This window comes from Cyprinodon tularosa, unplaced genomic scaffold, assembly GCF_016077235.1.
Source record: "Cyprinodon tularosa strain WSP-4 unplaced genomic scaffold, ASM1607723v1 ctg244, whole genome shotgun sequence".
In the NCBI taxonomy this organism is placed as follows: domain Eukaryota; kingdom Metazoa; phylum Chordata; class Actinopteri; order Cyprinodontiformes; family Cyprinodontidae; genus Cyprinodon; species Cyprinodon tularosa.
Genome location: NW_024038906.1, coordinates 481,237 through 505,080, shown reverse-complemented (window position 1 = coordinate 505,080; position 23,844 = coordinate 481,237). Strand labels below are relative to the sequence as shown.

Sequence of the window (23,844 nt, the reverse complement as noted above, 5' to 3'; positions counted from 1 at the left end):
TTTAATTTTTTTTGTTTTTCCTCCTTCAGGGTATTTTCCACTTCCAGCTCGGTCGGGGAGAACCTATGCTGCACACGCGGCTGAGGCCGCACTGTAAGGAATTCCTGGAGAAAATCGCCAAACTCTACGAGCTGCACGTCTTTACGTTCGGGAGCCGCCTGTATGCGCACACCATCGCCGGTAATGGTTCTCTTCCTAAAGCTGGAGCCTTGCAGCTCTGCCTGCTCTCTAAAAGCTCGTCCACATTTTGTCACGTCACAGCATCAAGGTCTTTAACTGAACCTCCATAGAGCTTCCTTTACCTTTAAAGGCCTAAACGAGGAGGAAATGTCAGCATGTCTGTATTTTAATAGTTTATCTGTAAAAGCGTAGATGTTTATCCAAGGCCTCAGTAGTCTTTTAAAACATAGTGTATAAAATAGATTTTTTTCCTCCCACATATTAAAATGATCACTGCTTATTAACCAACTTTGTGGTGGCAGTATGATGCTGTGGTAGTCTTATGTTCAGGTAATCTATGCAGAGCCATGATGGGAAGATGAACAAAGCCCAGATTAATCAGGTACCAGGGTGTCCGCAGGTCATAGAAAGCATTAAAAGACATTAAATTATTATTTTTTTTAATTAAGGCCTTATTTGGCATTAAAATTCTTTAAATATGATTATAATTATGTTTAGAATGCTATCTTTAGAAAATAAAAAGTTTATAAAAACAATTTCGTCACACATATTATATCGTGATATGTTTGTGCCGAACTGATTCCGGTTGATCGTGAAGCAGTTTGTTCGGAAAAGCAGCTTGAGGCAGAAAAAAGCTAGAGAATTTCAAATTTCAACAAAGTTGGCTTGAAAACAAGGAATTCGGGACATGGCTGCAACCTGTCGATGGGTACTTGATGGCATCAAAATGTTTTTAAGATCATTAAAAGAGTATTAAAAAGCATTAAATTAGAGTTCAGATTTTTTCCTGGGATTAAATCTGTGCCGTTTCTGCAGGGAGCTGGTTGCCCTGGTTTTTTTTTTTATCAGAGTGACACAGTAAAAGGGGCAAGTTATTTTGAATAAATGTTAAATATATAGTAATTGATTGATTACTTTATTCAATAGACACATTATTGTGTCATGTTTGTTTCCACAGAGCCGACTGGTATCTTAGCGCACTGAGAGAGGGATGTGAAAACTTTATTTCTCATAAGTGGCTGGAATATTCTGACACTTTACAAAACATCTCACTTGCACTGCTGAACCTGGGTTTTTTTTAAGAATTCTCATTGAGTCATTAAAGGCAACCTTAAAGTCGTAGGGACAGGGCCGTTCCATCAATTATATTACATTTTCTCTTTTTTTAAATGTATAATCCCGATAAATACTCATTGAAGTACTTGAAGGCGTTACAAAATGTGAAAACAATCAACAGGAATAGATGAGTGTTCCTCCTTGTGCTTTGGAGGTCCTCATCTTGTACTTCCCACTTGTGTCCATCAGGGGGGGCTGTCTGCTCACGCTCTAACATCCCAGCTGATGTTCGGATGCTCTGCCTTGCTTCACTCCTGGGGAGGAGAAAAGTTTCCAATGTTCATTTCCTGCTGATTTTTCTTTTTTGTTTCTTCTTTTGAATGATTTATTCTTTAGTAACGTTTCAAGGGCCTTTATAGGGGTTTAGACGTATGCATTTATTTAGCATCCTGTTGGTATTCATGATGCTGTCCTTCAGTCATAGTGGTATAAATGATAAGAGCAGCCGGCTCTGCTCTGCCTCCATGTGATGAATATTTAATGCAGGTTGAATTGGATTTTGCAGCTGACCTCATAGCGCAGAGTTCAGCTCGTCTCAAGGCAGTTCTTAGCAGCAGCACATGTGGCTAAAGCAGCTCTGGGAATCATCCACCGTTTTATATTTTTTGTTGGGGGAGTTAAAGCTGCATATTTCATTTATAAAAACAGTAAAAGCAGTTTGACTCCATTAAAAAAATGATGAGGGATTCATTTAGTGTGATGATAAGAGGAGGGATAGTGTGATCCTGTGGAAATTTATCTCTAATGTTCGTCTTTTCTTCTTCCTCCTTAGGCTTCTTGGATCCGGAAAAGAAACTTTTCTCCCACAGGATCCTTTCTAGAGATGAATGCATAGATCCGTTCTCCAAGACGGGGAATCTTAGGTGGGAAACCAACTCGACATTGAGGATATTCTGTCTCACTTTCAAACTGATGTCAGAAACTTGAGCAACACCGATTCATGCAGCCTTTCAGGATTAAAGGAGCAGATACATTTTAAATCAGATGTTTACAAAGACTTAATAACAAGCACATAACTTTATTTTATTTCTCTGACATTAAATCAGACTAAAGTTTGTTAATTTGTCTTCATGTAAATGTTTCTCATTTTTATTTTAACCATAAAAGCTTTTATCTTTTTTACTTTTTTAAATAACCCTTCACTCCTGCGTGCGAAATGCTCTGCATTATTTTAATGTCCTAAAAATGCTGAAACACAAACTAAAAAAAATTTGAGGTTTGGAGATTTCTTGGTTTAATATTTGGAAACTGAGAGAAATGTGAGGAAACCTTAATCTGAGGTGAATGGATTTAATGTGTAGACCTAATTTAAAGTGGATAAGTGATAATGTAATGTTAGAGTAAACCAACACTAAGGAACTTTTTAACTTCATCAAATATTTTCCTAACTTAAAACTAGTTGAATGACACCTAGTTGAATGACACCTCGGTACAGGCCAAAGGGGGTCTGTATCTCTTTCACCAGCACCAACTTTGAGGAGGGTGAATTAACCGTGCCACACAGAACGACTTCATTTGTCCCCTGCTTTACGGCATACGTCACTGGTTGAACTGTCTTTTATTTCAGTGGTGAACTTTGAGTTCAGTTTTGAACTTTCTTTGATATCAGAGGTGAACTTTCTTTGAATTCAGTGGGGACCTTTGATGGATTTCATGGTGAACTTTCTATGGTTTCATGGTAAACTTTCTTTGATTTCAGTGGGACCTTTTTTGATTTCATGGTGAACTTTCTATGGTTTCATGGTAAACATTCTTTGATTTCAGTGGTAAACTTTCTTTGATTTCAGTGGTAAACTTTCTTTGATTTCAGTGGTAAACTTTCTTTGATTTCAGTGGTAAACTTTCTTTGATTTCAGTGGTAAACTTTCTTTGATTTCAGTGGTGAACTTTCTTTGATTTCAGTGGTGAACTTTCTTTGATTTCAGTGGTGAACTGTCTTTGATTACAGTGGTGAACTGTGTTTGATTAAAGTGGTGAACTTTATTTGGTTTCATGGTAAACATTCTTGGATTTCAGTGGTGAACTTTCTTTGATTTCAGTGGTGAACTTTCTTTGATTTCAGTGGTGAACTTTCTTTGATTTCAGTGGTGAACTGTCTTTGATTACAGTGGTGAACTGTGTTTGATTAAAGTGGTGAACTTTATTTGGTTTCATGGTAAACATTCTTGGATTTCAGTGGTGAACTTTCTTTGATTTCAGTTGTGAACTTTCTTTGATTACAGTGGTGAACTTTATTTGGTTTCATGGTAAACATTCTTGGATTTCAGTGGTGAACTTTCTTTGATTTCAGTTGTGAACTTTCTTTGATTAAAGTGGTGAACTTTATTTGGTTTCATGGTAAAAATTCTTGGATTTCAGTGGTGAACTTTCTTTGATTTCAGTTGTGAACTGTCTTTGATTTCAGTGGTGAACTCTCTTTGATTTCAGTGGTGAGCTTTATTTGGTTTCATGGTAAACATTCTTGGTTTTCAGTAGTGAACTGTCTTTGATTGCAACGCTGAACTTTCTTTGGTCTCATGGTGAACTTTCTTTGGTCTCATGGTGAACTTTCTTTGGTCTCATGGTACACTTTCTTTGGTCTCATGGTGAACTTTCTTTGGTTTAATGGTGAACTTCCTTTGTTTTCATGGTAAACTATTTGATTTGTGGTGAACTTTTTTTTGGTTTCATGGTGAACTGTATTTGATTAGTGGTGAACTTTCTTTGGTTTCATGGTGAACTTCCTTTGTTTTCATGGTAAACTATTACATTTGTGGTGAACTTTTTTTTGGTTTCATGGTGAACTGTATTTGATTAGTGGTGAACTTTCTTTTATTTCAGTGGTGAACTGGCTTTGATTTCATGGTCGAGTCTTATTTGTTTTTTGTGAATTACTTTCGGTGATTTTGCACAAACTCTGATATTTGAAGCTCACCTGTGATTTTCATTATTTATGGTTTGTCCTTATTGCACTGATTGTGAAAATGGTCCTACCTGGTACTGCAGCCGGACACTACTAACCAAATCCTCTCCCTTTTGTTTTTGTAGTTGTGGCCTTTTGTCCTTTTTGGTGCACGAATAGATTCAGATGTTGGTCATAAAAGCTCCTACCAGTTTTAATCAAAAAATCAAAAAATCAGTTCCAGCAGATGCTTTATTTCTAAAATGTTGGGGTCTCTCATGTGGAATCCGTCTTCCCGTCAGGAACCTGTTCCCCTGCGGCGACTCCATGGTCTGCATCATCGACGACCGCGAGGACGTGTGGAAGTTTGCGCCAAACCTCATCACTGTGAAGAAATACATCTACTTCCAGGGCACCGGTGACATCAACGCCCCGCCGGGGTCACGGGAAGCTCAGCTGGCCAGGAAAGGTGAGTCTGGTCCTTTGCAGATAAAGGTTGGACAGAACTGCATGCTGGGAAAGAACTAAACAATCAGGAATTAGCTCTAGTAGTTCTTTTGATCTTTGGGATTTGCTCGTCTCACCAAGAATTAAATCTTAACAACTTAGCGCTGTGGTTAGGTATGTTTGGAAGTTTTTGTTCAGAATCATAGGTGAGCCACAACAGTTAAAGCTGTAAAACTCTAACTACTACATTGTTAGGCTGCCTATTGAGGTTCAGTGGTTTTACTGCAGAGAGGATTTATTTGTTTTTATAGACAGAAACTCAACAATCCCCTCCACGCAAGCATTTGTCCGTGGTTTAATTTCCTGCCTCCATGATCTTAAAGCCAGAACAACCCCCTGCCACTGCTGTAGCGTGCTCTGTCTCCTCCGATTATTTCGCCGGCGGATCTTGTCCGTTCAGCCCTGTGGCTCCAAGCGATCTTTTATTCTGCTCCCAACAAGGAAACTTTTACTTATTTATTCCCATTTTTTAAATTTATTTTTCCTAGTTTGCCTTGTTGACAGGTTATCTCCTCACATATTTCACGCTCAAACGGAGTCGCTGGCTGCGGAGTGACTCAGCGTTCCCAGAGGATTCAGACTTGCCTTGCAGCAGTTTTCTCCTCCAAGAAATGTTTGCCAACAAGTTGGGAGACTGGCTGTGCTGAAATCTGAGCGATTCAGACCGTATTAGAGAGAAATGTTCTACAAACTTTATCAAGTAGGAAGAAGTAAATGAGCTTGATTGGGTTTTGGAGGCTGGGATCCAAATAGGTCTGGAGTCAGGCTGTTGGTTCAGTTTCAGAGCTTTGAGGATGTTTCAGACTCCTTTAACTTGTTCATGTTAAGTTTCTGATAGTTGAACTCATAGAAGTTGATAATATTAAAAGCTTTTTACAGTTCTGTATGTATATTCTCTGAATCCACTCTAGAGATGAACTGATTCGTCAGCCTGCTGATATTTTTAGCCGATATATTCGCTTTTTCTTTTGTTTTGTTTTTTTTCTTTCAGTGGTTCCTAAAGCGGTGGGATAGCTGCACTGTAATAGGAGAGGACTGGTAGAAATGTATTGAATTAATGACCCATTTTGAGAGTTTATTTAATTATTTATTGATAATGATGTTGAAAACTTTTACTCTGTAGAATAAACGCCTAAACCAAAAGAAACTGCACTCTTAAAACCCCATTTACACTACCCTCTGAGATCCGATCCATGACGAGCCTATTTGTGGGTCGTGGAGTAAAAAATGTGGAGGTATGTCTGTCAGCCTCACAGGCTCCAAACGAAGGTCATGAGAGAAAAGAATGAGTTACACAGCTTCCTTCATGGCATGAAGGGGAGGACGGCTGTTTTGAGAAGATCCATCTGGCCAGTGAAAGATATATTAACCTAACAAATCTTCAAGTGTGAGAAAGTTCTTTAAGCAGGCGGTGGGTTGGTTTCCTTGGGGGGACTTTGTATTGGGATTTTTGTAAGGTATAAATGTATGTACTAAGTGTAGGGTAAATCCAAGAGTTTCAATTAAATCCGTATTAAGTTGGAGCTTTGTGGCTGAGGCGTGTTCCAGGATCCACAAAAAAAAAAACAATAATCTCCACTGACGTCACGTTATGCCTTTTATATTTTAAAACAAAGGCGATAACAAAAAACGAACGTATACAAAATATACCTCCTAAACTTTCACAAAACTAAATCTGAGGTTCCACAGAGTAACAATAGGAGCATGTCCCAAGCAAAACACGGTCAGAAAACCGTGAGGCACCAACCTTCCTCCTCCTGTGTCTGTTTACAACGGTTACCTCACCGGGCACCTGGCGCAGTAAAATGACGTCATCAAAAGGCACACTAAGCAGCGTCCTGTAAATATTTTAAATTAAAATTTTTTAACTTGTACATATTTTTAAATCAAATTATTATGTCACTCATTAATGTAAATGAAATATCAAATTCTCATAATACAAATAATTTCAAACTATACATAAAATAGGCATATGGCGCCTACATTAAGGTTGCCTCAGTCAGAGCTCTATCTCTGTCTAAGGACGTTCAATAAATTTGAACATTATTTCTTGCAAGAAATGTCTCTGTCTCAGCTCCCTGCCTCCACAACAGGAAAGGTAAAGTTTGACTACGCAAAGTAACACATCCAACCTGCTCCACCTACAGCACAGCCACACTGTTCAGTTTAAAGATGTGCAAAAGGCTCCATTACCTTAGGGCGAAAATGTTTGCAAGAGAGGAAATACTTTTCTCCTGTTGAATGAGAAATTGTTGAATGCCTAAACCTAAATGGGTAAAAGACTTTAATATCTAATTGAAAGTAATATCTAATGTGATTTATTGAATAAATAAATGGATCAGTTTAATTTCCTGTACATGCCTTTATTTCTGATAGAGGAGCCAGAGCGTTATTGTTATGAAGGTCATGTCACCTAGCACTAACTATAAACCCAATAAGTTAAAGTCTGTGTTAATGTCTATTTGTCACCAGCTGGTCTTACCTTCATGTCCCCCTGCAGGAGCCCCTCAGAGTCGAACAACGGAGAGCGCAGAACACGTGGAGGCGATCGGTGCTGAGGAGAAAAACAACGGCGTCAAGAAACGGTCCAAGGAGGCCAGTGTTTCAGGGAAGGAAGAGCTTTCCTTACCTTCTCAGGAAGGAGCTGCTAGCGAAAGGACAGGTGGTGGGGGGGCGGCGGCTGAGGCGGAGGAGGCGGAGTCAGAGGCCGGTCAGACTGCTTTAGAGTCTGGGCTGAAATCAGAGAACACTCAGGGGGAGGAGAAAAAGGATGCTAAAGATGCTGATGGAAACAGGAAAGAGGAGGCAGAGGGAGGCATGAACTCATCCTCACCGAGTCACGAGTCCAATAACCTAGACTTTGAACTCTCTAGTGACAGCAACAGTGACTCGGAAACAGAAAAGCCGTCCTCACCGGGCGACGCGAGTCAGAGCAGGACTGGCACCACAGGGGATTCTAAACAGGAAGGAGATTCACAGCAGGACGCAGACGCTAAAGGTTCCAACAGCTCGGAGTCGGCACTTCCAGACCCCGAGCTGGAAAACGGCGAGAGGAGAGAGCCGGAAACCGAGTCCCAGAACAGCGAACAGTCCGGAGTCACGGTGGGAGAGGAGCTACTTGACCAGAGCATGGAAGATGAGGACGAAGAGGAAGCCGACAACGACCATGACGACCACCTCATCTACCTGGAGGAGGTCCTGGAACGGATCCACGCGGAGTACTTCGCCCGCTACGAGACCTACCTGAGGAAGGAGACGTCGGAAATGCCGGACATCCGCAGGATTGTCCCGGAGCTGAAGAGCAAGACGCTGGAGGGCTCCATGGTGGTTTTCAGCGGGCTGTACCCCACCAACTACCCCATGGAGAGGACCAGGGAGTACTACCACGCTAAAGCCCTGGGGGCCAGAATCGGCAAGAGTCTGATTCTCAACTCCAAGGACCCCAACCGGACCACACATCTGGTGGCAGCGAGGGCAGGTATGCAGAAACGGGTTACAGATAAAGTCCAAATTAGGGCTGCAACTAACGATTATTTTAAAAATCGATGAATCGGACGATTATTTTTTCGATTAATCGATGAATCGGACAAAAAATATTTTTTATATTAACCTCTTTATTCCAAAATAAACATTTTAGACAGAACAAACAAGCACACAAGTACAGGTTGCTCATTAACTGTACTGGTGCAATATGAAAAATAAATGTTTGTGTTAAAACTACGCAAACTTACATGAGAAATGTAGCTGTACATCCACTAAATATAGGCTACTTTGTTTCATAAAGTGCAAACAAAGACATTTTTGTTTTTTAAAGCCCCTAAGGGGCTCAAACAATAGGCCCCCCCATTTCAACAAATGAGTTTTTTTAGACTAGAAGAGTTCTGCCTTTTAAGACAGGAAAGTACAGGTGCTGGTCATAAAATTAGAATATCATGAAAAAGTAGATTGATTTCAGTAATTCCATTTAAAAAGTGAAACTTGTATATTATATTCATACATTACATACAAACTCATATATTTCAGATGTTTATTTTGTTTAATTTTGATGATTACAAATGACAACAAATGAAAATCTCAAATTCATCATATCAGAAAATTAGAATATTACTGAAGACCAATAAAAACAAAGGATTTATAGAAATGTTGGCCAACTGAAAAGTATGAACATGAAAAGTATGAGCATGTACAGCACTCAGTATTTAGTTGGGCCTCCTTTGGCCTGTATTACTGCAGCAATGCGGCGTGGCATGGAGTCGATCAGTCTGTGGCACTGCTCAGGTGTTATGATAGCCCAGGTTGCTCTAATAGTGGCTTTTAGCTCTTCTGAATTGTTGGGTCTGGTGTATTGCATCTTCTTCTTCACAATACCCCATAGATTTTCTATGGGGTTAAGGTCAGGAGAGTTTGCTGGCCAATTAAGAACAGGGATACCTTGGTCCTTCAACCAGGTACTGGTAGCTTTGGCACTGTGTGCAGGTGCCAAGTCCTGTTGGAAAATGAAATCTGCATCTCCAAAAAGTTGGTCAGCTGCAGGAAGCATGAAGTGCTCTAAAACTTCCTGGTATGTGGCTGCGTTGACCCTGGACCTCAGAAAACACAATGGACCAACACCAGCAGATGACATGGCACCCCAAACCATCACTGACTGTGGAAACTTTACACTGGACTTCAAGCAACGTGGATGAAGTGCCTCTCTTCTTTTCCTCCAGACTCTGGGACCTTGATTTCCAAAGGAAATGCAAAATTTACTTTCATCAGAGAACATGACTTTGGACCACTCACCAGCAGTCCAGTCCTGTTTCTCTTTAGCCCAGGCAAGACGCTTCTGACGCTGTCTGTGGTTCAAGAGTGGCTTGACACAAGGAATGCGACAGCAGAAACCCATGTCTTTCATACGTCTGTGTGTGGTGGTTCTTGAAGCACTCACTCCAGCTGCAGTCCACTCTTTGTGAATCTCCCCCACATTTTTGAATGGGTTTTGTTTCACAATCCTCTCCAGGGTGCGGTTATCTCTCTTGCTTGTACACTTTTTTCGACCACAGCTTTTCCTTCCCTTCGCCTCTCTATTAATGTGCTTGGACACTGAGCTCTGTGAACAGCCAGCCTCTTTAGCGATGACCTTTTGTGTCTTGCCCTCCTTGTGCAAGGTGTCGATGGTCGTCTTTTGGACAACTGTCAAGTCAGCAGTCTTCCCCATGATTGTGTAGCCTATAGAACTAGACTGAAAGACCATTTAAAGGCTTTTGCAGGTGGTTTGAGTTAATTAGCTGATTAGAGTGTGGCACCAGGGGCCATCAATTTTGAACCTTTTTACAATATTCTAATTTTCTGATATGATGAATTTGAGATTTTCATTTGTTGTCATTTGTAATCATCAAAATTAAACAAAATAAACATCTGAAATATATGAGTTTGTATGTAATGTATGAATATAATATACAAGTTTCACTTTTTAAATGGAATTACTGAAATCAATCTACTTTTTCATGATATTCTAATTTTATGACCAGCACCTGTATAGCAGTTAAAGTTGCTACTAAAGAAAATACTGAACCATAGAGATAAAAATAGCCCTGTGATTCAAATTATAAATTGTATTTGGAATAAAAATGAGAGAACTAGGGGTGCTAAAAAACACATCCTCCAAAGACAGATATTTACATGGGAATGTGACATATAATTAATTGACATATTACTGATCTTGCTGGATTTTATTCTGCTTTACTTCCATAAATTGCAGGATCTTCTTTACTTTATCTTTGCCAGGAGATTTAAACTTTAAAAGCCTTGCCCTCATAATTTGCAAGTTAATTTATTTATAAAGTAAATATAAACGCTGCTTAAGCTAATTCAAATGAAATTAAAAGTAAATAAGTACCCAACCTTATCACTGTCTGTAACCTACTAACACGGTAAGGAAAGCATCAGATGAGCTACCTGAGAAACTAACGTTACGTTTCCCCACTTTAAAACGAAACAAACATGGTTACTCATCCTTCTGATCAGCTCTCTTCACTGCCATCGAAGGCTCCAACGTGTTTTCTTTTCAGGTGCTGCGTCATAACAGTGGTGCTTCCGTGCCATGTTCATTTGTTTTTACAAAAGTTGCATGTTACGACTTTTTCACTTTACAAAGCGCAGGCTGTTTTAATTATTGTGATCAATTTGCGCCGTCAATCCCGGCGCATGCGCGCTCCATTTGCAGTCTGGACGCTGAGGGTAAACATCCTGCGGCTCTGACTGCAGCACTGAGAGGGACTCCTGTGGGAGAGGGAGAACGCGGTTGGGGTGGGGGAGGCGCCCCACGGCAGAGTAGGAACGATACATGCTTTCATGTAAGAGTCTCCAAAAGCCGCCAGTGACACCGAAAAAAGTCGCCAGATTTGTCGCTTTTTTGAAGAAAAGTCGCTGAGTTGGCAACACTGCACCTGCAGCGCTGACTCGCTCCGCCATATTGTTTTTCTTCCCCGTTTCAGTCAAGTGGATGTGATGACGGCGGCGGCGGATGACGCATTAATCGCGCGACACAACTAATCGATGATTAAATTCGTTGCCAACGCTTTTAAAAATCGATTTTATCGATTCGTTGTTGCAGCCCTAGTCCAAATATTTGATTTCTGTGAATGAATCAGGTGGTTTATCCACCACCTTCCAGAGAACAATTTACAGAAAACAACCCAGATTTTCTGTGATTGAATATGATTTAAATGACAGGAAAAAAGGTCAAAGCGGTAGCTACTTCAATGTTTAATTAAAAGTTTAAAAAAAAATAGATGCCACCGAAAAATCTGTTCGTTAGACATACAGAGGTTTTTACGCAAAAATGGCAACAGATTATAAGTTTATATAAGTTAGTATCATAATGCAGGAAGCTTGAGAGAGTTTGAACAGTTTGTTCTTGTTTACTAGTTAAAAAATCTTGGCTTCTCAGAGGACCATGACTCCCAGTTACAGGTTAAAATGAACACGTTCTCTTATGGTGAAGACAGAATCAGACTGCAGAGCCTCTAGATATCTTGAAATGTTCTTTCTGGCATCATTATATTAGTAAAGAGGTTCATAAATCTTTTTAAACAGAGCTCAGAGAGAAGCAGGTGGGTCTAGATCTGGACCGCTGTGCATTTTTTACGTAGCGTTCGGGTGTAGTAACTGTAGGTCCATCCGCCCCCACCTTTAGAGTGTCCCCATCAACTTTCATCACCAAGTTACACCCTTTCTTGATAGACTTAAGGTTTTAGTTTAAAAGTAATTTGTTTAGTGTGAATACATTTGATCATTAGTGCTTTTAATTTAGTTTTTAATTATATCTAAACCTGATGTTTTTAGTTTATAACCCTGCTCCCGGACTGGTTCTGAAAACGCGGCGTACTCTCAGGACGAAGCGCTGTGTAACGGCAACAGTAACTGTGTTGTTAAACACGTAGGCCGTTTCTCAGTTGATGAGAACGCGTTCTTGTCAAGTCAGTTCTTGGCGAGAACGCAGGTAGATCGGACTTGACGAGAACGCGAGCACGCAAGCACGTATGTGTATTGGAGCAGAAGCGTACTCGTGACGTCCTCACAGGCAACGTTGTTTAGCATTTCTTTAACAGTCAAACCTATTTATTCCCTACACAAAACATTTTGAAAACAATATTTTTAATTTCTAAAGCTTAAAAAACATTAAAAAAATTACCGAACCGCAAAAAACCGCCATCAGAACGAGCGGTAGTTCACACATAACTAGACTGAGAGAAGTGCACTACAGACGGGGTAACATTAGCCCTGGCTGCGGTTACCCTCGGAGGTCTGCTGGTCACTCTGGTCCGCTCAACGTCGGACTTTTTTTTTTAATTTCGCACTAACTCTGTAAACAGGCCACACAGGGAGTCTTAAATGTATAATGTTATCGCCTCAAACGATTTCAAAACGTACTTTTGAAGAACAACAGCAGCAGAAAAGGGAATTTTTAACTTAACACTGTGAGCGCTGTCTCAAATCAAGCTGCGGCCGCGGGGCATTCTGGGGAAGCGGTCAGTCTGAAGAACGCACAAGTCTGCTCTGATGCATGCTCGATAAAGAGGGCGGGGCGAGAACAACATCCGGGGATTTGATGCGTTCTCGATCTGGCGTTCTTGAGAATTGGAACGATACTCGGGCTGAGGCTGATGACGTATCACGAGTACACGAGCACACGAGAACGCTCAAGAACGCATATTGAGAAACACCCATTAACTTGCTTTTTGCACAGCGTTAGAAGACCTCCACGACATAACCTCTGGTTCTAAAGCACCTGCTATTGTTTAAGTGTTCATATCCAGGGTTTCTTGTTGGCGAGTGTGGGGTGACTAGTGAAAGTTTTGCCTCGTTTGCATTTGTTGTGAACGCACCTTTAGTTTCCTCTGAAGAACTGAGATAATTAAAGCTCTGTTGGTTTTGGTTCTCACCATCTAATCGACAATTCTGGCAGGAACGGAGAAGGTACGGCAAGCGCAAGGTTGCAAGCACCTCCATGTGGTCAACCCCGACTGGCTATGGAGCTGCCTGGAGCGCTGGGAGCGGGTGGACGAGCAGCTGTACCCTTTAAAGGAGGACTTCTCCAGGACGCCACGGTATCAGAACCATGTTCCTGCGGCCTAAAGGAGATGTGTTAAAAGCTAAAATGGGTGGATTAAAATATGCAGTCATTTTCTTATTTCCTCTCCTGTAGGAGCAGCAGTCCGGCCGCTTTCCTCGACGATCAGGGCTCACTGCAAGCGGTTTTCCAGCCTGCTCCCGTCCATCCCAGGCCTCGAGGGGCGCCTCCAGAGGTCAGAACGTACGACTCTGTGACGGGAAAGCTCATCCGCAGGGACCCTCAGACAGGACGTCCCTCAACCTACCCGCAGCCGCCAGGCCCCCAGTCAGGCCTCAGGTACTGCTCTCAATCACTGGCAGGATTATATAAGCTGCTACTAAACATCTGGGAGCCTTTTCTGGGTAAATAAACTGGGTAAAACCGGTTCTTTTCTTGCTTTGATTGTTTAAGAGAGGGAAAGAAAATTATGCTTTTTTAGATTCTTTTGCAGATTTTAGCCCATAAAGCCCAGAAAAAAATGGCTTTTACCATTAAACCACTTAACAGAATCATCGTATAGAAAAGTTTAAACCTGCTGGAGAATCCTGAGTGTGAGATTGGCCTGTTTATTTATTTTAGGCGTGTTCCTTAAACCAGAAAAGCTCATAAAACACAATTTGGCTCCTAATTCTGTGTTAAAGTCAAACCTGTAGCATAAATATTTTCTGTATGGGAAAAAAAATCTAAATGTTAGAGATCAGAGAAAACTATGGATAAAAAAAGTTATCCAGTCACAGATTCCTGTCAGACTCTCCTATGATTGTTTAACGCTGTGAAGTTTCCAAGCTGATTCCAATGGCGACTCTTTGAACTGATGGCGTTTTATATGTATAATTAATCATACAAAGTGGAAAATTGTCCTGTTTTATTTTAGGATTAGAGGCACAATTAGGTTTCCAGTGAGCTGCGTTAAAACGAACAGAATCATCAAAGAGGATGGGTTCAGTTAAACACAGCCTGAAGGCAGCAGATATGTTTCTGTAATGCTTATATTTGGCCTCCCTGCCTCTGCTCTTTCCTTCCACCTTAACCTGCCTGCTTTGTTGCTTTGGATGCTGAAAGCTATCTGTGGCCATTTTGAGTTCTGCTCCCCGGCGTCGCCCCGATTCATCCCTCTGACACAGAGAGAGAGAGCGGTTCAGGAAAACAACAGGATAAGACACAAAAAATACTGCTTCTAACTTCAAACATGCAGTATTAGGTGTTTATTTCAGTCACTGAATTTTATCAACATATTAAATAAAAATGTATCTTTTCAGGCTTTAACCAAAATGACGGATGGAGGATTTCATTAAATTGAAATGTTTTTTTCCAGGGATCCCTCTTACGACGGAGTGTTAGGGCCAGAAGATTTATTTATTTTTTATTTTTTTATACTTTATCTTTATTGAATGTGTTTCATTTATCAATCACATACAGAACACTGAACGGAATAAATGTCGACAAGAAGAATTACTTACATTCTGACAAAGATGAACAGATACAGGATGAAAACGGCATACAAATTTACATTTCAATCTTTGGATTTTTGAGCAGCTTTTGAAGTGACAGTACAAGTGACCTGATTCAGTTATTGTTTTCTAGAAATCTAGTCCATTTGCTCCATCTCTTTTTATAAAGATCCGATTGCAGTCTCAGCATAAATGTTGACTTTTCCATTTTGTGGGTTTTTTCATCCACCAGTTCCAGCCAGTTCATTATCGTTGGTGGTTCAGCTTGAAGCCATTTCCGAGTGATGAGTTTCTTGGCTGTAGCACTGAAGATTTTTAGTAAATATTTGTCACTCATATTCAAACCCTCAGGAACAGCTCCGAGCAAGATTTATTTATTTTGAGAATAAAGTTGTAACATTACGAGAATAAAGTCATCCTACCAAAAAACTGTTTCAGAAAGAAAGCTTTGAGCTCCATTCAGCTCTAACAATCAGCAACCTGAGTCCACTTTGACATCCTGCCCAATTTGATGCTGCTGCTAAAAGATTTCCTTATTTGTCAAACCATAGCCAAGTATAACTTCACATGATGCTCCACATTCCTCATTTTAGGGAAGGAAGTGCTCCTTGTAAAAGTTGTCATAAAATACAAGTTGTTTCTCGTAATTTTAGGACATTATTCAAATCTTTGAAACTTTTTGATTTTGAAAAAATACATATAAGGTCCTGGAAAGTTTTAGAATGAAGTAAAAAATGAATTGAATTTGAAAAAATACGTTAAGAGGCCCGTGAAAGTTTTTGATAAACAGATAACAGAAATCCATCCTTAAAAGTGCTGGGATTTTGGGGAGGAAGCCACATCTGCAGTGAATGAAGATGCCGGCGTCCGTTCAGCTCTTCGTTGTGATGTCTTCTGTTTGTACTCGACGTTCACCAATACATGGACGCAGCTACAGCTATGTGCAACGACAGCTGTACGACAAACCCTGCGGTTTCGTAGTACAGTGTGAGTTCACTAACCTGACTCCGTCAGATGGATTTGCTCCGTATATCCATCTGGAAACCTTCCGTTGAAGTAATTTTGGGAAGGGGCGAAAATACTGGTTAGCTGATTGGCCTATGTTGGTGATAGACGGGCCAAATAAACCAATCAGATCAACGAAGCATATGACGTAATAACAGAGCGACGACGAAAACACAACCACAAGCCAGGCACAAGCCAATTGATAGATCAAACTCTTGCCGAAACCAGTCCGGAGAAGAGCAAAAACATCTTTTCCTCTGAGAAAAGCCTCCAGAGCAGTGTTTTGCTCTTCTTTCAGTGAAGAAATACTCTGTAATTCCGATAAAACTTGCTCGATAGCCACGCTAACGCTAGTTTCATCGGCTGAAGCCGCCATGTTCTTTAGACTGAACTTTCGCGCTTCTCGTTGCGTCACACCTCAACCCGCCTCAAAGCCAACGCTGATTGGACGTTCGTTTGGTGAACGGCTCCAAAGTTTCTTTAACGGAGAGTCTCCAGACTGATCTGTGAGTGAAACCTTGAAAGCTCGCGAGATCAGGATGGTCTCATGAGGCTATGAGTTCACAGCTCACGATGTTTATTCTCACTCTGTACGACCAATCAGACTTTGATTTTCTCCCAACCTTACGATACCTGATCGGGAGGTGGTCATGAGAGGCTAATCGCCCCTTTACCACACCAGGCACGGCCAGGCTGAAAGGAGGCCTGATTGAAAAATTCTCGCGCGACCGGAAAGTCGGCCCGAAAAGGGAAAAAAAACCTTATAGTTTATGCGTGTCTTAATGGGAGAAATTAAGAATAGGAAGTTTTCCTCTGTTCAGGAAAGCTTTGGTCCTAATTAGGTCTGAATTAATTAATAACTCCAGTTAAAGAACTTCTGGCTTTTGCTCTCATTTTTTCTTTTCTTTTTTTATTTTCTCTCACAGTTGTTTTTACTGAGATGACCTCACAGATTCAGGGTGCTGTCATCAGTCTGCTCATTGGTTCAGATCGTTTTTTAAATCTATTCAGGACTGGTTAACTTCAACAATCTTTCTTGTAAAACATTTTATTCACCTCTAGATGGCAGTAAGCATTTGAAGCAAATTCCAATATAGTTAATAAACAAACCACTGGACTTTGTTTCCAGTTAAGAAGACGTTTTGCTTCCCATCCAGGAAGGTTGCCAGGGGTGCTGGCATCTATCTCCAGCTGTCAATGGTCTATAAGCGGGGTACACGCTGACAGGACGCCAGTCCATCGCAGGGCAACACAGAGACAAACAGGACAAACAACCATTCGCACCTAAGGAGAATTTAGAGAAGCCAATTAACCTAGTAGTCATGTTTTTGGACTGTGGGAGGAAGCCAGAGTACCCAGAGAGAACCCACGCATGCTCAGGGAGAACATGCAAACTCTATGCAGTAAGACTCTGGGTCGGGAATCAAATCGAAAACTTCTTTCTGCAAGACAGCAGTGCTACCTACTGCGTCACTGAGCAGCCACCTTTTACCATTAAGTGTTTCAGCAGTAGCAGTAGATACATGCTGCCATGTGGTCTTTGAATTTGAACAAATTGGCCCTGATAAGAGGTGATTGTTGCTAACCAAAGTTTGAGAACCTTGGTTGCTGAAAATCCAAGTTTCAGCCCAAAAATGGGCTAAAATAGGCGACAAATTCTGGGAAAGGAGGCAGTTTTGTTGTGGAAAATGTGCAGAAAGCTGTTCAGTGGTTGACCTAAGCAGGTAACATTTAGATGGCATTTGTCTGTGTGTTCCTGTTGCCTCAGGGGAACCGCGCAGAGTCGGCAGAACGAGGCGTCAGGATCCGGCCGAGACGATGAGCAGCCGGGACCCTCCCGCAGGAAAAGGCAGCCGAGCATGTCGGAAAGCATGCCTCTGTACACGCTCTGCAAGGAGGACCTGGACAGCATGGACAAGGAGGTGAGGACTGGGTAGGGGGGCTTTAAACCATACCTGGAGGAGGAGACTGAATGTGTTTGTGAGGTTTTCCACTAATACTTGTGCACAAACAATATAAAAGAGTGACTCAGCAGTTTTCTGATGATGCTTTAACGTTTTCATCAGCTGCTGGGAGCTACATCCACCTGTTCCCTTCATTAAATTGGCCTTTTTTCTGCTTAATTGACCAAATCTGCTTTTATAATAGACATTTAATCCTTAACTTGAACTATTGAGCAGAATAAATCCAAACAAACTCTAAAAAGGATTAAACTCCATCAGTTCTGGCTTCACTTTGAGACATAAAGCAGGATCAGACATCAGCAATGATCCAAATCCAAGGAGAGTTATTAAAACGTGTCCCAGTGGCTGGGCATTATGGACCAAATGTCATATCTCTGTTGTTAAGCTGATATAAACTGTGATATATTTATCTCTTTGTTTTTCTGTTAATAAAGTCTATAAAGGTAATTCTAAATCAAGCTGTCCCAAATGTCACATACTTGCAATTTTCAACAAATGATTTTAGATAAACAGGAAAAGATGGTTAAAAAATAAGTTGGCAGCATTTTTAAATGTTGATACATCACCCAGACCTACCATTTTCCTATAGTTTAATGGTTTAATATCGTTCTACATCCAGCAAATATCACATGATATGTATTTTTTGTTTAAAATCTGCCAAAGGAAAACAGTTTTTTTATTTATAAAGACCAACAGTTTATTTTATAAAATAAGGAAAGACACGAAATGTTTCATAAAGAATTCATTTTTTTTCCCAGAAGGATATTATGTGATGTAAAAAAAAAAAAAAAAAGAAAATACACAAAGGAAATATAGTACATTCGGATCATTAGTTAGTTCTTTTACATTTTTTCCCATTCTAGAGGGTCCAAAGACGCGCTTACTTCTCCGGAGGTCCAGATGGCAGATAAGGAGGGAACTTTGTTCCGTTATTTTTGCAAGCAAAGAATAGGAAGTGGGGAAAAAATAATAAAAATACAATCCAGATATTTAAATTAAAAGCTTCTTAATAAACGGATGGACGTTAGTGTTTATCTTGGGCCTTAAGAGAAGAGAATGTGATCTGTGAAAAGCAATTAGAAAAGACTGAAATAAGTGAAACTCTCAAACTAAAACATTTACACTTGAAAAATTAAATTGATAAGAAAAAATCTGTAAAAACAAAAAAGTAAAAAGAAAGTAAAATAGAAACATCCTTCCGTTATCGTAGCCGCTTATTCCCTAACGGGGGACTGGAGCTCCAGCTGTCAATGGGCGAGAGGCGGGGTACACCCTGAACAGTCCACCAGTCAATAGCAAGGCCACACAAAGACAAACAACCACTCACACTCACTCCAGCAGTAGTTTGGAGAGTCCAATCAGCCTAACATGCAGGTTTTTGGACTGTGGGAGGAAGCCGGAGAAAACCCACGCAGAAACGGGGAGAACATGCAAATTCTACTAAGAAAGATCCTGGTTCCCCCGGGACCCGAACCAAGAACCATCTTGCATTGAGGCAATCATGCAAACCATCACACCTACTGTGCCATCAGAGAAACGTATAGAAAAATATGTTGACAAAATAAAATCTAAAGAAAATAGAAAATTTGATCAATAAACCTTATTTTTGATTAACAAAAGTTTTCAAATTTTCTTTTCTGGATTGCATTTTTACTAGTTTCCATTTATAAATCCTGTTCTTTGCTTGCAACAATAATGAAACAAAATCCCCTCCATATGTTCTAGATAAAGTGAAGTGTTTTGTATTTTTTTGACACGTGGATTGAGGTTTTGCTTTTTTCATGATAATGTTTCTTAACCTCAGGAACATACCAGCACGAGAACATCATGTTTTCTTTCCTCAACTGATTCATTATAACTTCCACACATTTCTTTTTCCCCAAAAGCCTCTTCTGCCTTGACTTTTCTTGGTTATTTCTATCAATAAATCATGCAGAGGAGTAAAACGCATCCAACCTCTGATCTGAGGTTTTATTCATTGAGAATATCAGATTAAATATACATATGTTGTAAATCTTTTCACCCTGTGTCTCCTTAAAATAGGAATCTTTGTACTCGATGTCCTCTTGCCTCTGGATAGGATCAGAAAATGGGACCCGATGCTTTCACGTCACACAGTCATAATGAACAGAAAATTCTGCCTATAGGATATTTCTTTAGTTCGCTTGATTTAGATGATCTAAAGTTTTCAGTTGTTAGAAAAGATTTCAGACAATCAAAAAAACTTCTTGACAGAAATGAGTAGTTTATTTAAAGTTACTGGTTTTGACTGATAAGAGACGGCCAGGAATTTCCGAATTCCCCATCTTTTTTTCAGTCAGTAAATGCATCATGGCTATCAGGATTTGCTAACCAGAAATCTCAAAGTCGAGGTAATATGAGGCTAGAATAGGCATAAAGATTTGAGAGGAACTAAATGGTGGTTTCTTTGGGAGCAGTTTGGTTTTTTATCTGGTTGATGCTGCTGCAACAGGCAGTGAGTACGGTGGCTGAGAGGTCCAAACGTGAGAATGATGCAATTGCATTAAACATGCAAACAGATTAGCAAATCATACAATAAAGCGATGCAAAAGAAAAGGTTGTAATGGCAGAAAATAGAGGCAAATCCTACAACCCATGAAATGAATAGGAAGCAAAAGTTACGCAATCCCAGAAATTGTGAACAAACAAGAGGAGATGCTGCACATACTTAACAGTGGTGAGTAAATCCAGGTATACGCTGTGCGATTATTATTTTTAATCGTTGCAAGCGGCTACAGCTCACGATGTACAATGAAACCACAGGGTTTTGTCGTACTGGGAGTTCAGAGCTCACGATGCATGTTCTCACATTGTGAGACCCGACGCTCTGATGCGATCTACCTGCTCACACTGTACGTCTAAAAACCACGTAGGACTCGACTCCGCAGTGAGATGGCAATACTCGGACTCGTCTATTCGGACTCCAAAGAGTAGAAGAGGAATATGAAGCTCACTAGAGTAAATGCTCTGCCTTGGCAATTTGTGCAATTTTGTGCTGAAAGCCCTAAAAAGAAAAGGCGACGACGTATTTGGACAAAGACATGGCTGAGCAAATGTGGCTACTACGGTCTGTCAATTTTACAGAAAGAACTCCGTTTCACTCGCACCCCCGCCATGATTCTGTGTTTTCATCTGAGAGGACGTGGTTAGCAAGATGATTCAGACAAACTGGCCACAACCAGACTTGCTTGCGAACCTTCCGCCACAACAGTCCCGCCCTCTTGAGAAACGACCAATCAAATTCACTTTATTCACTCGTGTAAAGTCGTGCACCACTCTGGAGAATTCGGAAATGCAGTGGTTGGAACAGCCGCTTCCCTACGACTTTAATCTCTGCCCAAAGCAAGAACGGTAGAAATAAAGCTGTTCATTTTAAGGTTTAAAAATGAAATCTGATTCTGTTTAGATCCAGGTTTGCAGGTCAAACTCTGACTCAAGTGGAGTTTGGATATTCGCCACCAACCTCTTAGATCACTCAGAACTTTCAAACTTAATGGTTTTCGTCCAGTCCTCGTAGCAACAGGCTGAAGCTTTTTATATTTCTCTTATTTCTCTCCGGTTTCCATCCTTCCATACCATGATCTCCTGATTTCTGCCTGTTATATTTGGGGCCTGGGGAGGTAGGTGAAGTGATTACTAATGACAGAGAGCTCAGCACCTCCTGCCTGGATAATGCTCCTTAATTGAGTCTGAATGCTGCTAATGCTTCAGCGGGGAGAGATATGACGGCAGACCCTTGAGATGTGCCAAGAACCTCTCAGCGAGTGAATATTGCACAGGAAAGGGCCCTTTGTGGTTTGTTCAAACGGAACATGTGACATGGCATGTTGTAGGAGGCTGAGGGTGACTCTTAACTTTTTCATGAACTGTGGGCTTCTGATGCGACGGCTCAGCTGGTGGCCTTTCAGCTACTTCTTAGTTTTTCTTCTACAACTTTTATTCAATAAGATTATCTGAAAGATTACTTTGAAAACCACAATAATGACTGGAATATTTGGCTAAATAAATACTGAAAAGGCGTCTGTCTTAAAATTACATTTAAGTCAGAAGAGTAGAAAGTTGTCTAGCATTAATGTTGAATTCGGCTGCTGTATTCCTATGTTCTACTGCACGGCTGATCAGTATGAAGTCCGTGCTGTAACCTTGTTTCTTGACGGGAGCTATTTCCGGGCTCCTTATACCAGGGATTAAAGTATAGCGATTGCCATGGGTAAAAGGAATCCCTTGAAAATAAATTGACGATAAATACATTTAAAAAAGACAATTGAAATCCCTCTTGCGTTTGTCAGCCAATGGTAGCACTCTGAAACTAACAGTATTAGCCAATCAGAAGAAGAAACGGGCGGGTCTTAGGAAAGCGTGTACCACCTCTCGTTTTTCGCTCAGTGCAGAAGTTATACTTATAGAGTCACCTTGCGCTGTTTAAAGGCTCCATTCAACGGAGAGACACGTTTAAAGCCAAAAAATAAATAAATGAAACTTTGTGTTTGGAGAGAAGGACGATAGAGAGAATGGAATTGCATGGAGTGGGCACAATGCAGTTCATGAACTCCGGGGAAGATTTCACAACCATAGATAAAGGATTCAAAAATAAATGACGCTGGGAATGGCTGGAGGAGAACGGGCGAGATGGTCAGCCATTTAGCAGCTGGAGCAGGAAGTTAGGTGAACCAGGCTGTTGCTTCTGGATGCTGCGCTCCAGGAACGCTTAGCAGCAAAATTGGATATCAAAAGAAATGTGGTACATGCAAATGGTAGATATAGATGCACTTTTCCATCTATGCATCTTCTGGCCGGTTTTGTTATTGGATTCTCAAAATTGAAATTTAGTCTTCAATCATTCATGCAATCTCTGATCCCATGCCCCCACACCCCCCTAGCATGGCTTGAAAATACACACATGTGCATATATGTATATATGTATTTAAGTATACATACATATATATACATACATACATATACACCTGTGTGTGTGTATATATATGTGTATATGTGTGTGTATATATGTATATGTTTCTTGCTTGTGTTGAAGGCCCGACATTTTTCATTGACGTGAGCAGAGCGGAGTGAAATCCACGCTCCGCTCTGCTCACATGCTCTGATGGAGACAAAGGTTTTTTCATCTTAAATGCGAAATGTTTATGTTTGTATAGTTTTAGCTTCCTTAGTACTCTGATTTGGTTATTCTTTCAACAAAGTAATGTTTTAGAGTCGTTTTATTACAGTTAGCAAACCAACTGGATTACCTGATTAGGAGGATCTGATTTTTTCAGCCTTAAAGTAAAATTTTTCCCCCTTCAATAAAAAAAAATAAAAAAATTGTGCTGGTCTAAAAATGTGAGCTGATAATGATGCCCAGACTTGACCCGCTATGAAATCTTATCATTCTCTCTTAAATTAGGTTTTTAGAAAGTAGAGAGCAGTCTTATATGTCTTTTCCTTTCACTTTAAATTAGAAAAAATGAAGTTTTCATCTATTAAGCGTTGTATTTTTGGTGGACGCCGTCAAAAATTTAATCGTGGATTTTAATTGAAGGCCAACCTTTTGCTAACGTAGCAGCGCATTAGTTTCAGATGAAGTTGGTTAATGAGGGGTTCGTTGGGTTCGGTCCTCAAAACCGTTTTAATGCTCACTGTGCAGAAGTGACATTTAAACCTCCTCAGAATTCAACTCAGCTGAATGTATCTTTAACATTTAAGATAAGAATATTACTTCACTGTTTCTTTCAATGCAACTGCTATTAAAAGAACATTTACCGGTATTAGTGTTACGGTTTGCACAAATCCCTCTTTTACATCGTTTGTATTTTTTTTTACCAGTACATATATTATCTCAGAAGAATACTTTATTCAGCACTGTTTTAAATGCCATGTTCCTTGCACTGCCTTGGCGAAAGGCCAGTCTTTGACATTCTTAAACATTGTAGATGTGCGGGGCCATGGGGACAGAACCACGCTTAATTGGCTGGAGCACGGCAGAGAACGTATGACTCAGGTAGACGGCCTCACATTTAAATGTCAGCAGTGGTTACATGATGCTCTTTCAATTTACCAGGAGCAACATGTGCAAAGGATCCTTTGCAGGGAAAAGCAGCAGAGTACCGGCTGTGTGACCTTTTCTGG

The 23,844-nt window shown here is 40.5% G+C and overlaps 1 protein-coding gene across 1 annotated transcript in view; it reads left to right on the top strand.

Annotated features, from left to right (window-relative positions):
- The window catches only part of ctdp1 (CTD (carboxy-terminal domain, RNA polymerase II, polypeptide A) phosphatase, subunit 1), a 99,335-nt gene that overhangs the window by 6,807 nt on the left and 68,684 nt on the right, over positions 1-23,844 (top strand). Inside the window, exons 5-11 of the mRNA XM_038287738.1 lie at positions 30-180; positions 2,069-2,159; positions 4,480-4,646; positions 7,185-8,162; positions 13,134-13,275; positions 13,374-13,577; positions 17,505-17,658. Coding sequence (XP_038143666.1) covers positions 30-180; positions 2,069-2,159; positions 4,480-4,646; positions 7,185-8,162; positions 13,134-13,275; positions 13,374-13,577; positions 17,505-17,658 — 1,887 coding nt within the window. The remainder of the gene's footprint in view (positions 1-29; positions 181-2,068; positions 2,160-4,479; positions 4,647-7,184; positions 8,163-13,133; positions 13,276-13,373; positions 13,578-17,504; positions 17,659-23,844) is intronic.